Here is a 14,628-nt window from a genome sequence, read left to right as displayed (position 1 = left end):
CTGTCCGGAGTAGTAGTTTCAGCTGCCATCCCTGGTTGTTGAGCAGCCACGAGTGGGCTGCCTGGTTCTTCGAGTTCGCTAGAACCTTCCACTCTGTCTGAGTCATTAGGTACGACCACTTCTGTTGCCATCTCTGACTGGGGGTGTGCATTTTGCATACAACTCGGGGGCCTAGATGACTGCTGGGGGGAGACAGGCCCCGCTCGACCCAGTGTTAGAGATGAGTCGGCTGGATTTGGTGTTTGAGCAAGCATAGTTGGTCCTTGGGGTGATACGTGAGCGACGGAGCTGCCAGTAAGTATCCTGGATCGTTCGGTCTGTTGCCGCGTCGGCTTGGTAGTAGACAGCTGGCTGCTACGCAGGTGCGGGACATTGGATGACATCTTCTTGAAGTAGCTGCTGTTTCGGCACACTGTCAACTTTGAGTTAACTGCCGTGATGCACGATCCTTTGACGCGGACTACTCGGTACGGTTCCAGCTCATAACGGCTCTCTGCCTTGTTGAGTAGCTTGGTGGGCCTCTTTAGTAGGACTTTATCCCCCGTTTTCAGACCAGAGACGCATACATTCCTTCGTGAGTCTGCGTATGCCTTTAGTTTTGACTTGTAAAGCGCGTCCCTACGCTTGAGTTCTGGAAGCAGCTGCCGAGGTGAGTGGCGAAACATAAGGTCAGCGGGCGAGACACCGGTTGCTGGGTGAGGAGTTAGTCGATAGTTTGCTAAGAACGTCTCCACTTCTACTTTCCAGTCTTTCTTTTCTATTGCTGCAGTTCGAATTACCTTACTGAGCGTCCTCATGAAGCGCTCAACTAGGCCATTTGCTTCCGGCCATTGGGGTGTGATTTTCCGATGATGAATCCCTCGATCTTTGCAAAACTCCTCGAACTTTTGACTGTTGAAAGGAGGGCCGTTATCCGAGCGGATCGTCTCAGGATTCCCAAACATTGCAAACGTTGCTTGAAGCGTGGGGAGTACGTGAGTTGCGCTCGTACTTCGTACATGACCAACTACTGGGAACCTGGAGAAATCGTCAATGAGGACCAGGATTTCCCCACCGCTGGACGTGGTGTAGAAATCAACCGATGCTGCTTGCCACGGGTGATCTGGTAGTGTTGACATTTGCAATGGTTCTCTTGATGCTTTCGCCGTCACCGCTTGGCATGGAAAGCATGCGTTCACTAAGTTTTCCACGGCCGCATTCATTCCAGGGAACCACACTTTAGACCTTAGTAGCCTCTTACTGCGATCGATGCCTTGATGCCCAAGGTGTGCAAGTTGGACAACACGTTCTTGAAGTGACTTTGGCACCACAATCCGTAGACCTCGAAGAAGTATGCCATCAGAAGTCGTTGTGAGTTCCTGCTTGACGAGATTGTAGGAGGCTTGCACCTGTTTTGGCAAGGTGTGCCACAAATTCTTAGTTAGAGCGTTCACAACCAGCTGCAGCTCTTTGTCTTTACGGGTTTCCTCCGCAAACGTGTGTTCTGGGATCGCTGTTAGGGAACTCGAGCTACTAATCCTTCGGACATACAACTCCGCAGCTTTCGTGGCTCTTGCGTCTCCAGTTAGTGATTGGGGTGGGTGCCTCGACAGGTAGTCGGCTGCATTGTCTTTCCCAGCGATAGTCACTTGCATATCGAACTGTTGCCGTCGCATCATCCACCGTTCGAGTCTCGCAGACAGCTTGGCAGATGGGTTCGTGAACAATGGTACCAACGGTTTATGATCGGTAAGAACTGTGAAAGGTGCTCCTAAGAGGTATATTTTGAACTGCTCACAGCCCCATACAATGGCCAGGGCTTCTCGTTCAAGTTGAGAGTAACGTGACTCAGTTGGGGTTAGGGCTTTACTAGCAAAGGCAATCACATGTCGGCCGCCATGAGAGTCAAGTTGAGTAAGGATGGCACCTAAACCAATTGGGCTTGCATCCACGATGACTTCCGTTGGGCGGTCCGATCTGAAGTACGACAGTTTCCTTGGGTTTGCGATTGCAGACTTGAGGTCTTGAAAAGCTCTTTCGCACTCTTCAGACCAGACGAACTCTTTTCTGGAGGTGAGTTGGCGAAGAGGTGCAGACAGATCTGCACGCCGCGAGAAAAATCTGGAGCAGTACGTAGTTAGGCCTAGAAAGCTCCTTACTTCTGACATGGACTGTGGGCGGCCTGCTTCCAGCACTGCTTGACGCTTGGCCGGATCAATCTCTACTCCATCAGCACCGATGATGATACCGGCAAACTTAACTCGTGTTTGGCAGAATTTGCCCTTTTTCTCATTGATCGTGAGACCTTTGTCTTGGAAGACACGACGTACCGCAGCATATCTACGGTCATGTTCTTCTTTTGTCCGACCATGGATTAAAACATCGTCACTGAGGTTAACAACGCCTGGAATGTCTTTAAGTGTTTCTCGGATGAGGTTGTGGAAAACTTCCGCTGCAGCTGAGACGCCAAAGAAAAGCCGTTTGTATCTGAACAACCCTATGTGGGTTGAAAACGTTGTGATGTGTCGGGACTCAGGAGCTAGCTCAACTTGGTTGTACGCCGACACTAGATCTATATTTGAGAAGAAACAGGAGCCTGCAACATCTGAGATGATGTCACTTATGGTCGGCATGACATGGCGTTCTCTCTGGATAGCCTTGTTGGCTAAACGCATGTCAACCACCATCCTCCATTCATCCCTCTTCGGAGTCATATGGATGGGTGAGATCCACGGCGTTGGGCCCACCGCTTTTTCAATGACGTCATTCTCTAACAGGCGTGTAACTTCCGCCTCTACTGCGCCATGTAGGTGATACGGTATTCTTCTATGGGGCTGTGCTATGGGTTTGACTGACGGGTCAATGTGTAGCTTCACCTGCACGTCTTTGTACTTCCCAATTGACAGCGACGGGCTTCCTATTTTGAAAACTGTTGAGTTTTCAACAAATGCAGCCATCTTGAAGCAACCAAGCTTCATTGCAGCTTCATATCCCAGAATGCATGGTTCCGTTGTTGAGCGGACAACATGTATCACAACTGAGCACGACCGGGAGCTTTTTGCAACACGCACTTCACACTTAAACTTCCCAAGCAGGGTGATGGGACACACAGAGTCATACCCAAACACACGTCTGTTAACAGTGGTAAGGGCAGGGGAACCAAGTTGTTTGTACATTCGGTAATTGACGATAGTTAGTCCGGCAGCCGTGTCCACGATGAAATTTATCTTGCGGCTGCAGAGTATTAGGGAGACGGACGGAAACAAGTCCTTGCCACCAGCTGTTTTGAAGACTAACCGACTGACCGAGCTGTCTGACCCAGAGTCTGTTTCTGTCGCACTGAAAGTTACTTGACGCACGTCTTTTTTCAGACCACCGTTTGAGCCACTACTTTTGTTTCTGCGAGAATGACCCTTCTTCTCTTTTTGTTTAGTGTAGCATGCCGCAGCAAAATGATTGGGCTTTCCGCAGTACGAGCACTCTTTGCCTCTCGCCGGACAATCAGATAGTTTTTCATGGTCATCTTTTGCACAATACTGACAAACATTCCGTGGACCTGCGTTTTTCCGCCCGAACTGCTCACCACGCTTCGATGTCCCAGTGCCACGTTGACCAACCTTGTAGACTTTCAACTCATTGGGCCCGTCTATAACTGCCTCCGTTGAGCGGTCCTCTATATTGGTGGCTTGAACCTTGGTTAGCTCTAACGTGCGGCCACGATGAAGGAGGTCAGACAGAGACAGGCCTGGTTTAGAAAGACCAATTTCTCGTATCTTACGGTCTGAGCAGCCCGTAATGATCTGAATCAGGATTTCCCGATCAACATCTGTGAAGCCACAGCCCAACGCGAGCATAGTCAACCGCATGTGGAATCCATCTAATGACTCGTCGGTTGCCTGTTTCGCTTGACGAAACACATACGTGTTGTAGATCTGGTGGTCATTTGGGCAAAAATGAGCCGAGATCGTCCGAACCGTTGCATCAAACAGCGACTCTGCAGCGACTGCGGCTTGGTTCTGAGCAGGGTCAGCGGCTACCGCAGGTTGAGGATTTACCTTGAGAGTTTTGACCAGTTTCTTTAGCTCACCTCCACCGTAGTAGTTGAGAGCTGATACTTTTTTCCCATCGTCAGTGTAGCCCAGGATATTCAGTAGGTCAGTGAAACCTTCAATCCATTCAACCCAGCGTGCGCTTAGCGTGGTTTTGTCCAGGCTGATGGAGAATGCCTCGTAAGAGGGCAATGCAGCCGCTTGCATTTTATTGCTCACGTGAAAGGTTACTTAGACTCGTCTTCGTCGCCAGTGTAATAGTCCGAAAGGTTTTGTAATTAAACGTACCACGATGTTGCTGGATAAACTTCTGTGTATTGCACAGCTAACTGAGACAACCACACTGTCTCTAGCCTCGTCCCTCACTACCCGCCCGATACACACCGGTCTCTCTTCTCCATCTCAACTTGCCACCTGTCGACAGCCCAGAACACTACACTTCTATAGCTTGCATTATGGGTATAGATAGTCTCATGGTAGAATTAGACGTTCCTGCTGGAATTCATTTCCATAGAGAAGAAGTGTCTGAAGTAGTTCCCATCTCAAATATCAACAACAAAATACTGAAAGGTTTTGAATTATATCATTTGAAATTTCATTCATTATTACAGTTCTTTTAACTTTGGTAGGAATATACCTGGGTGTCAAGGCAATGCAAAATTCTGTTTCAATGAATTAAGTAGCAAGAAGTACTATTCAGCTGAAGATATTTATCTAGACCTGAAAATTCCTCTAATTAACAATGAAGGTGCCAATTTAGTAATAAGAAATGTTATCAATAATGTAAAACACTTCAATTATCTTCTACACATGAATTGTTTACTTACAGGTAGAGAAAGATTCGAACCTGTCAATGGGGTTCATCAATTTCCATGTGCTTCTGTACAAAATTCCATCCATTTCAAACTGGGATGGTGAAAAAATTTGGCTATGCCCATGTCAAATACTTGATCAAAGTAGTTTTGAAAAGGTTTTCATGACAAGCAAATGGAGAAACCTACTACATTCCATTCAGTGTTAGTGTATTATTTAAACTTTATTCTGTAATGTTTCAAGAATAGGCTACCATAAAGAATAACATTTGCCATGCAGGGAATTTTGAAGCCATTATGAACACCAAATTACGAATATTTGCTCGCCTTTACGGTCAACACCATTATTGACTTAAATAGGATACCAAAAGCAGCAGTAAAATTTTTTCTATATGATAATGTCAACATATTTGTCAAAATCACTATCTTTCAAATTTTGTTGATAGTTACCAACGCAAGGAATAAAAAACAAATTAAATTACGCGGCCGGCGGCCGAGCTCGTTCAGCATCACGGCCACCTGGATGGCGAAGAAGTACAACGTTATTGTGGAAGTGTCACGAGAATTTGTTCAGAAATCGAGTCAAGAAACGGCTAAATTATTCAGCATCGGAGAAGATGAATTGGACACCGATGCCACAGCTACCCTACGAGAAGAGAAAAGAAGAGATTTGCGCAATCCGTCTGGTTTCAGTTAAAGAGCTAAGACATTTACTAATTTAAAAAAATTTATTTAAATCCACTTGAATTGTTTTTTTAGGTGGGTAGAATCAAATTTTACCTGAATTAGCACCTAGTGTTTGGAGAATGAACGATTTCCAGTTCAACACTTTAGTGGGCCAACGCTCGTTACCTTATCAGGTTATGACTGGTAGGCAATGGGCGGGATGCGGATTGACATTCCGTTTGAGGATGGACTTCCAGACGACCAGCCGAGGCGGAAGAACAGCATTGAGGCATTTCAGCAAAGCTTCCACCAATCAGAGCTACTGTGATGTTCAGTATGATCTCGGATCTGAGACAATAGGAACCCACGTCGCTGTCCTATCAGCTCGAAGTTCCGTCTTCTCATTTGTTCGTCCACCTGAAATAATCCTATGCAAATGACTTGTTATACCATGTTGTCAATCGTGACTGCAACGGCTTGTCCACGGAGCAGTTGTTCAACTCGTTGACAAGTATCCTAAAATAATTGGTTATTTTAACTGTGTTAATTCACAAGTTGTTTTAAACAAATAATGTAGTTGAACTTACAATTTCTAACGAGTTAAATTCTTCTAGATTGGAAACTTGGGTAATAACATTTAACATTAACAGTCAAAGTTTGAATAATTAATGCTCTTTTAATGCATTGCATTAAGCATTCTTAAACCAAAATGCATTTGGCTCCGTACATTTCCGCGCTAAGTTCCACGACATACCATTCCGCGCTCCAAGAATAACAAATATCCGATCACAGCGTAGATATCCAGAAGAACAGAAAATCAACAGTGACAAGCAGCTGATCATACTTCGTGCCCATACTTGCTGAAACTACGTCCGATGAAAGCTATATTGCAACGAGTACTGAATGCTAAAGTAGTTGGTAAAATTTCATTTTTCCTTTTGTTTTTCTTGCTATTTTATATTTTGCAGCATTATACTCAGAAAAACCATGTGCCGGTAAGGTACTACATTTTGAATCCTTGTGTCACCGTGTTTAAATAAGGAAAGCAAGGTGTTATTCGCCGTCTGCTACGATATTGATAACCGGTAAAGTCGTCAAAAATAATTTCAACGGTAAAGCAAGCTGGACGAAAGCCGAATACGGATATAGCATAGTAACTTCGGAATTGGGAAATAGATTTCTCTTTGTTGGCAAACACAGAGAGTTGTGTGACTTAAGTTTTTGAGCAAAAAATTTTATTAAGGCCAAATGTGGTAGCAAGTTGTAAAATAGTCCTCTCTTTATCCATAAAGGTTTTCATTCCTTTTATATGTGAAATAGTAGATGGAATTGAAGCCAGCTCCATACAGAAAGGTGTGCTTGTATTTGTTGGGCTCGCTGTTACTGACACAGAGGAGGATGCAGAATACATGTAATTATAACTATATTTATTTTCTAATATATTTTGTTATTAGGTTTTGGAGGATTCAAATAATACTGAAATTAACTTTGATTATAATAGGCAAGCATCTATACATGTACTTCTCAGCTAATGTTTTTCTATTCTATATTTTGCAGAGCAAGAAAAATTTTAAATATACGTCTCTTTGAGGATGAAAATCAAAAGAGATGGGCTAAAAGCACAGCTGATCTCAATCTTGAGATTTTATGTGTTAGTCAGTTTACATTGTATCACAAGCTAAAGGGGAACAAGCCAGATTTTCGCCAAGCTATGAGCTCAAAAGAGTCAAAAGTTCTCTATGGCCGGCTATTGTCAATTTTACAGACCAGTTATAATCCTTCATTGATTAAAGGTAGATTGGCATGCCAAAAACATTGTAACTTTTATTGTAGAAATGTTTAAATTGCTTTGTGTTCATAATGTAGATGGTGTTTTTGGAGCACATATGTGTGTAATGTTGGAAAATGACGGTCCGGTAACCTTGGAAATTGATTCAAATCACAAATCCTCTAGCAATACTCTGCCATCTCAAGTGAAAGCGGACTGATCTTGATTCTTTGAAATCGTCCCGTATTCCGTGAGCTTCTGAATTGCGTTTGAATTGACAATGATTTGAAATCCCTGAAGTAAATGAAATATGTAAAAAAAATAACAAAACAAGCTCACGTAAAGAAAAGAATTATGGTGTATGATTAGGGCGCAGTCTTGCGTTATATTATTGGGGTTTTTCTGCGGTTTGTTTGGTTGTCTTGTTTTCCTGGGGTAATTCTAATAGGCCGTAGCGCGTCTGCTCTTTGCCCTTCAGCCCTTTTCAAGCGAGGAACGAAACGGCAATACTCATGTCTCGTCCACTGTTTACACAGTGTTTTTCCCTGTCATACCAACCTATATCAGCATAAGCGTCGTACCGTACCGTTATCCAGCGTCTTCCAACGTGCTGCCATCAGCGACACATATTAACACTTTCAAAAAGCTAAAAGCAGACGCTAATGCCCTTCGGTGGTACCTAAGGGATAATTTTGGTAACAAAGTCTAATGGTCACGTGATTTCGGCTTTGGCCAACTAGAGGTAAGGCGTGGCAAATCGCGAAATATGCCAACTTTTCATGAACATGTAGAACTAGAGCGTTTAAAAATTGCCAACGGCAGCACAACAATACTAATTAGAAATTAATAATATTATATGAATATATACAGCATACACGGTTAAATTATATTTCAGTGATAAATTAAAAAGTAGATCACGAGAAGTTAAGTCGAAAAATAAACATGCGTACGCTTAATTTACACAAATCATTTTTACTCCAAAAAAGTAAACATAAACTTCTATTAATATTTAACTTAAAGATAAATTTTACATAAATAAAAAAAAATTAAATTTTGAAGGCTCTCATTTTTAAAAGCGAACTCCCGCCAGCTCTTGACGTACGATGAAAGTAACCGAATTTTCTGCGATCTAAATATTTTCTAAAAATTAAAATGATCTTGGAATGGCGTAATCGAAAAACAAAAACTTTAGAAATAAAAGATTGGGCTTTTTAGTTTAAACAATTTATTCCATTTATCAGAAAATCGACTACTTTCCACGTAAGAGCTGTACTAGGAATTGCAGAATTGGCATCACATGGACCCTGGCATCTGAGTCATGCTACTGGTGTTGAACATCATGCAACTTTGCAGTCAAGCTCAGTCCATTGGGATCTGTATCAAATGTTCGTATTGACTTTCACGTTAGCAACAATATTTTAATTTACATAAATTATTTTTGCCAACTTCTCTCAATTTTAAAAAATCTAAACAAAACCATCCCACTCAACATTTGATTGTCAACGGTGTTTTGCTAAGGGATGTAAAAACCGTACACTTGTTATTGGAATTTTTGGCAGTAAGGCAGTCTAAATTTACGTTTCTGAAATCTAAATCGCAAAAGGAGTAGCTAAAGACTCGTACCTGGCTTGACAGCACCGGTAATCGAATAAGCCAATTAAACGTAGCGAAACCAATGAACCCTAGATGTGTTTTGTTCAACTGCAGTTTGATCTTGCCGCGTCTATTCATCATTTCGTCAGCTGTAATAGCAAATGTAAACTAGAAGCAAACACTAATCTCGCCAGAGCAAAAGTAGAATACTAATAATGATGATGGGGTTCGTGTGCCTTACTCACCGTTAACATCTTTCTACCAATTTGATTGTTTCCATTGACGGAACATTTTTTTGTCAGCTGAAAGGCAATACGTAATGTTTTTCGATCAATCCACACGTGGAGAAATAATAATGGCCGGTAGCCATCGTTAGGAAGGAAACAGTTAGTAGGATTTGTCTAATGTTTGCCAGGGAACACGTCGTTAAGATCCAGATCGGAGTAGTTTGTTAATAATAAAATGCGAGCTGCATTTTATTTTTTTGCAAGCTGATTTGCAATACGTCAAGAGAAGAGAACGTATAAATAAAACTGGGACTCGCTAGTGAATCTCGAGTTTCATTTCTCAACAACGTTTTATTTGAGCCATTTCCCAATCGGCTACGAAGAATTAATAACTGTTGTACGTCTCCTAATGTTTTGGCTTCTGTAGAAAAACAGGACTTCCATTAATACTGTAAAGCTTGGCCACAAATAGTGGGGAACAAGCTAAACAAAATAAAGATAGATAGGAGTACTTACAGTGGGCTCATGGTAGAAGCGGCGACTGGCGGTGGCATGACACAACACAAGTGTAAGTATAACAAAGTTTTTATTGAACACACACACTTAATACAGAGTACCGGTTCGCTCCGACTCACAAAATTGACTGACTGTATAGGTTTTTCAGGGGAACATTTTATAGGAAAGTGGAAGGTCCTAATTGGTTAACACTTAGGAAAAGGTAGGGAATTTTGCCGTGTAAATTTAACACGAAGGTGTGAAAAGGGGATGGCCGGTTCTCGGAGGTTAAGGCCCTCCGTGGGAACCAAGGTCGGTGTGGGGAAAAACGGTGCCGACGGGTCGTTCCTTACAATACAATGATATAACTTTCTGAGGCAATACAAGTTGATGATTTTCCTTAGCTGCATTTTCTTCCAAAGAATAACTAATTTCATCATACTGGGAGAAGATTCCTTTCTTATTTTACTTAACACGACAAAGCAGTGTATGTGGCTTCAATTTAACTGCAGATTCATTTACCTGGATGCTGGATGCTGGAATGTTTTTGAAGCTGGTGGTCAATATGCATTTCTTGGGAAAGCAAAATACCAGAATTACCAGAAAACAGTTTCCTTCAATTGGCATTCGCATAAATAGCAGTGAAATAGAACCCTGCGGCTGAAAATCTACAGCTAGATGGCGAAAAGTTTGATCGCTAAAAACGATCGGATCGCGATCAATTTTTTGGGATCGCCGATCCGATCTCCGATCTTTTTCAAAAGATCGGATCGGCGATCAATTTTTTGATCGGAGATCGGATCGGCGATCAATTTTTGATCGCGATCGCGGCAAGTCTGGATTGGTATACCGTACTGCCAATCGTGACCGCAAGGGCTTGTCTACGTAGCAGTTGTTCACCTCACTAATAAGTATCCTAAACTAATTGATTATTTTAACAGTGTAAATTCACAAATTGTTTTTTAAAAATACTGTCGTTGAATTTAAGCGTTAGAAATAACGCTTAAATTCTTCCAGATTGGAAACTGGACGGTTAGGTAGTAACATTTCACATTAACTGTCAAACTTTGAACAATTAAAAACAAACAAACAAAAAAACCCATCAGGAACCAATGAAAAACGAAAGTTTTCTCTTCTGCTAGGAATCGGTAATACGATTTTCCTACGAAATTTCCGCGCAATCTGGGTATTTCCAGAGAATGCACGGAACCTGGAAAAGGCCTCTGGTCTTGCTTCTCTGGGGTGAACCGTGGAGGAAAATTGCATTTGGCTCCGCCCAGTTCCGCGCTAAGTTCCACGGCATACCATTCCGCGCTCCATGAATAAGAAATACCCGATCAAAGCGTAGATATCCAGAAGAACATAAAGTTGAGAAATTAGATGCTACAGAATCACGAACACTTTTTACGCTATGGCAGCAGGACCAGTTTCTGAAAGAAACCAAGGTAACCACTATTTCTGCTATGATCACATTCTACTATAGTTTCGAGAGTAAAATTTGAAAATTGTAGATGCCACGATTTATGTCGGTGGCTTGGATGAAAAAGTGACGGAGCCGCTCCTATGGGAACTATTTGTACAGGGAGGTCCCGTGGTTAATGTTCATATGCCCAAGGATCGCATTACATTGCTACACCAAGGATATGGATTTATAGAATTCCTAAGTGAAGATGATGCAGACTATGCATGTAAAATCATGAATATGATTAAGCTCTATGGCAAGCCTATACGAGTAAACAAAGCATCAGCACACCAGAAGAATTTGGATGTAGGAGCAAATATTTTCATTGGAAATTTAGACCCTGAAGTTGATGAGAAGCTTTTGGTAATATTTTTTTATTTTATTCTGAGTCATTCTTAATTTAATCTTGTGTTTTTTTTTCAACAGTATGACACCTTTTCTGCGTTTGGTGTCATCCTCCAAACCCCAAAGGTAAATCAATCAAGCTATGAAAATCAACGCTTTGTCTCTCATGCATTGTAAATTTAGATTATGCGTGATCCCACTACTGGGAATTCAAAGGGCTTTGCCTTCATCAACTTTGCCAGTTTCGATGCATCTGATGCAGCCATCGAAGCCATGAATGGGCAGTATTTGTGCAATAGACCTATTACAATTTCATATGCCTTTAAGAAAGATTCTAAAGGTGAGCGCCATGGATCTGCTGCTGAAAGACTATTAGCTGCACAGAATCCTCTTGCGCAAACGGATCGCCCACATCAACTTTTTGCTGATGCTCCTCCAATGCCTCCTCAAATGCCTTCCATGGGAATTGCCACCGGGATGCCCCCACCGCCGCCACCTCCATTGCAGGGACTGTCGATGGCTATGCCACCACCACCCCCACCTCCACCTTCCTGGGCACCTCCACCACCGCCTCCTCCGTCTTCGGCTTTTGTTCCCCTTCCACCTCCAATCCCACCGCCTCCGTCGTGGGCGCCTCCACCGCCGCCACCATCTACTGGATTTGTGCCAATGCCACCACCTCCAGCTTAACGTTATTAACTCATGTATTGTGTGGGTACGACCAAATGGCGTACGCTGTAAGAAAATAATACATCATTTCTTTTCCACGTTTGAATTTCCAAATTGCTGACTTGGTAATGGCTGTAGATTGCACGTAGGCTGGTGAAATGATGATAATAGTATAACTAAAGTTAATTACAAAGGTGATTCAGTTATAGAACCGAAATTTGCTCAGTTCTTTGGCCGGACGGTTTTATAATCAAGCAGGGCAAATGAGTGAAACCCATTCCCAAAACAATCTTCTCTGAAATACCACGTGCTGATTGCGCTGCAACTGCTTCAGACTCCCGATAATGTTAAACAAGTGGACATATTTATTGAAAAATCAATTTGAATATAGACGTGAAAATCATGCTATCCAAAGCCCATACTGAAATAGTCTTAGGCAGTACGGGGAGAAACCCCGTATCATACAGTTTTGTAGGTTTATTCTACTAGTCGTGTCCCCTAAGAAAGTATTAGGTTCACGGGTCAATCAATTCAGGGCTTGGCTCCGACTACCCGAGATCGGTAGAAGTACCAACACTATCATGCTCAATCGGTTCGATGTGCAGTATCATGCACAAAAAGGAGAGTACCGATTTATTCTGAAAAAAAAAAAACCATTTTTGGGAAATATATATATGAATTGTTTACTTTTTCAAAATAGAGCTAGGGAGGAGTTGCCGATAATTTAACAGTTATTCCCTGCATTTTTTAAAATTTATTGGTTGCTTCCTTCGAAAAATATCAAATAATAAACTAATTATACATGATTTGCATTCAACATTCAACATGAGTCACGAATATTCGTTTTATTTTTACATGAAATGTTTAGTTTTTGAAATAAATGTAAAAGACGTGCTTTCATATGGGAATTGTCGTGGGAATTTTCCCTCAAAAATCTGCAAAATTTGACGCTCTTTGAAATTTTATGAAAATCACAAAATGTACCCAAAATTGAATGCTGATTCCGAGAAAATTGTACTATTTTCATCAAACCAACCATTTTGGAAATGCACCGAACATTTAGGTTTCAATTTCAGGTTTCATCAATTTTTTTATCTTGATTGGCGATCCAATCAATCTCTGGGCGATGAAGACCAAAAAATTGATCGGAGCCATAAATCTGTTTCTGACAATCGTAATAGCGGTCATTTTCATACCGCGCCAAGTTCAAATTCTTTCCCCGTTTTAATTTCTTAAAATAGTAAGCTTTGGATAGCACACCATACTCGTTATTGAATATTTTAATATGGCCTTTAACATCCATGACTAAATCATTAAGTGTTATAGCTTCTTTCTTAACTGTAAAAAGTATGATCTGTAAAATATATATGAAAATTCGTGTTATTTTTAGTAAGTAAGCATTAACATTTCGTTCGTGACATGAAAACCTCGATGTTCGTCGGACCTCGAGACCTAGAAGAAAAAAAATCAATCAAATTTCATTTATTTGCCGTTTTCATTTGATTTAAAATTTTAGGGCTCTTTTTTCATATTTCCGCGTGGAAAAATTCAAAGCAGACAACATTGCCATAAAAACAATTGACGTGAGCTACACGCATCGTTGTTTAACTGGTTTAACCACCAAAACAACCAATCAAAGCCCTGGTGGCGCCGGCAGACATAGTCCAAAAGGAAAACGGTAGTCGCGATTATGTGTACGTACAGTACGTACTACGTAGTATATAGTTCGTCGCGAGCAGCCTGTCGAATTGACTCGCGGAGACCATGTTGCCCCAAGAAGCCCTTAAAATCGAGCTTGCAAAAAGTGACGGGGCGTTGCTTTCTTATAGAGGTGTCAACATGGAGTAGTAAGACCACGATTAATCAAGAGAGGTAGCAAAGCGCGGGAGAAAATAACTGCCAATCCTGTTTCTAGTACATACGTTGCCCCCTAGGTTCTCTAGTGGTGTGTGGCTTTCAGTTTTGGCGCACAGTTTAAGCGGTATTAGTCGGTAAGGCTAGTAATGAAATGAATTCATTCACAATATGCTAGTTTATTCTTTATTAATTCATTTTCATTGATTTTTTTTTCATTGAAGAAATGAGGACGTAAAAAAACCCAACAACAAATCATTGATTGATTGACATAATTTTTTGTTAAATTTGTAGCCTGTTGAACATCCAACTACGAAGCACTTTACCTTTCAAACACTAATTTGAGAAATACTGCTTAGTTTGGGACTTTAAATAATAAATTTTGTGATGAACGTCCATGAGATCTACTATATCAACATGACAACATGATAAACCGCGCCAAAATTAAGGGCCAGCGACCACTAGAGAACCTAGCGGTTAATAATACAAACTAGAAACAGAAGTCAGTACATATAGTTTTCAAGGGGATAGCCCTTCTGCGTTTGGCCAACCCTCCTGATGCATCGTGGTTAGACCATATAATCTGTGACTGGCTACGGTGTATTCGGTATCTATTAGAACAATTAAACATTTGGAATTTCGATATGTCTTCTGCCATTAACTTCCAAATAGTAGTGAAGTGAAACAGAGTTCGTTGTCTTTTTTTAGT

At 41.6% G+C, this 14,628-nt stretch overlaps 2 protein-coding genes, 1 long non-coding RNA gene and 1 pseudogene across 3 annotated transcripts; 3 read left to right on the top strand and 1 right to left on the bottom strand.

The window, feature by feature from the left end:
* Positions 1 to 4,483: 4,483 nt before the first annotated feature.
* On the top strand, positions 4,484 to 5,537 carry LOC130703504 (uncharacterized; annotated as a pseudogene).
* Positions 5,538 to 6,278: 741 nt separating this feature from the next.
* On the top strand, positions 6,279 to 7,535 carry LOC130703529 (D-aminoacyl-tRNA deacylase-like). Its single transcript, XM_057524988.2, has 4 exons — positions 6,279 to 6,424; positions 6,827 to 6,917; positions 7,064 to 7,299; positions 7,373 to 7,535. Exons 1-4 carry the CDS (start codon positions 6,382 to 6,384, stop codon positions 7,492 to 7,494), a joined length of 492 nt encoding a protein of 163 aa, XP_057380971.1. The 5' UTR covers positions 6,279 to 6,381; the 3' UTR covers positions 7,495 to 7,535.
* Positions 7,536 to 9,425: 1,890 nt separating this feature from the next.
* Positions 9,426 to 9,719, bottom strand: LOC130703537 (uncharacterized). Its single transcript, XR_009004694.2, has 2 exons — positions 9,611 to 9,719; positions 9,426 to 9,515 (listed from the first exon to the last, which is right to left on the bottom strand). It is a non-coding gene; the product is annotated as an uncharacterized LOC130703537 (long non-coding RNA).
* A 1,175-nt stretch (positions 9,720 to 10,894) lies between these two features.
* On the top strand, positions 10,895 to 12,179 carry LOC130703528 (splicing factor 3B subunit 4-like). The gene is made up of 4 exons (XM_057524987.2): positions 10,895 to 11,034; positions 11,101 to 11,414; positions 11,478 to 11,522; positions 11,580 to 12,179. The coding sequence occupies exons 1-4, from the start codon at positions 11,001 to 11,003 to the stop codon at positions 12,084 to 12,086; spliced, it is 900 nt and encodes a 299-aa protein (XP_057380970.1). The 5' UTR covers positions 10,895 to 11,000; the 3' UTR covers positions 12,087 to 12,179.
* Positions 12,180 to 14,628: the final 2,449 nt, after the last annotated feature.

The sequence above is a fragment of the Daphnia carinata genome, chromosome 7 (genome assembly GCF_022539665.2).
Source record: "Daphnia carinata strain CSIRO-1 chromosome 7, CSIRO_AGI_Dcar_HiC_V3, whole genome shotgun sequence".
Lineage (NCBI taxonomy): Eukaryota > Metazoa > Arthropoda > Branchiopoda > Diplostraca > Daphniidae > Daphnia > Daphnia carinata.
Note: the sequence above shows the minus strand (reverse complement) of the source record. Positions and strands in the feature narration are given on the sequence as shown.

Excerpts from the sequence above, each read along its gene's own strand:
- LOC130703529 (XM_057524988.2), top strand. The coding sequence starts at position 6,382 with ATGAAAGCTATATTGCAACGAGTACTGAATGCTAAAGTAGTTG. Across the intron at positions 6,425-6,826 it reads ACTGAATGCTAAAGTAGTTG|TAGATGGAATTGAAGCCAGC; the intron begins GTAAAATTTCAT and ends TATGTGAAATAG. Across the intron at positions 7,300-7,372 it reads TAATCCTTCATTGATTAAAG|ATGGTGTTTTTGGAGCACAT; the intron begins GTAGATTGGCAT and ends TTCATAATGTAG.
- LOC130703528 (XM_057524987.2), top strand. The coding sequence starts at position 11,001 with ATGGCAGCAGGACCAGTTTCTGAAAGAAACCAAG. Across the intron at positions 11,035-11,100 it reads AGTTTCTGAAAGAAACCAAG|ATGCCACGATTTATGTCGGT; the intron begins GTAACCACTATT and ends TGAAAATTGTAG. Across the intron at positions 11,523-11,579 it reads TCATCCTCCAAACCCCAAAG|ATTATGCGTGATCCCACTAC; the intron begins GTAAATCAATCA and ends TTGTAAATTTAG.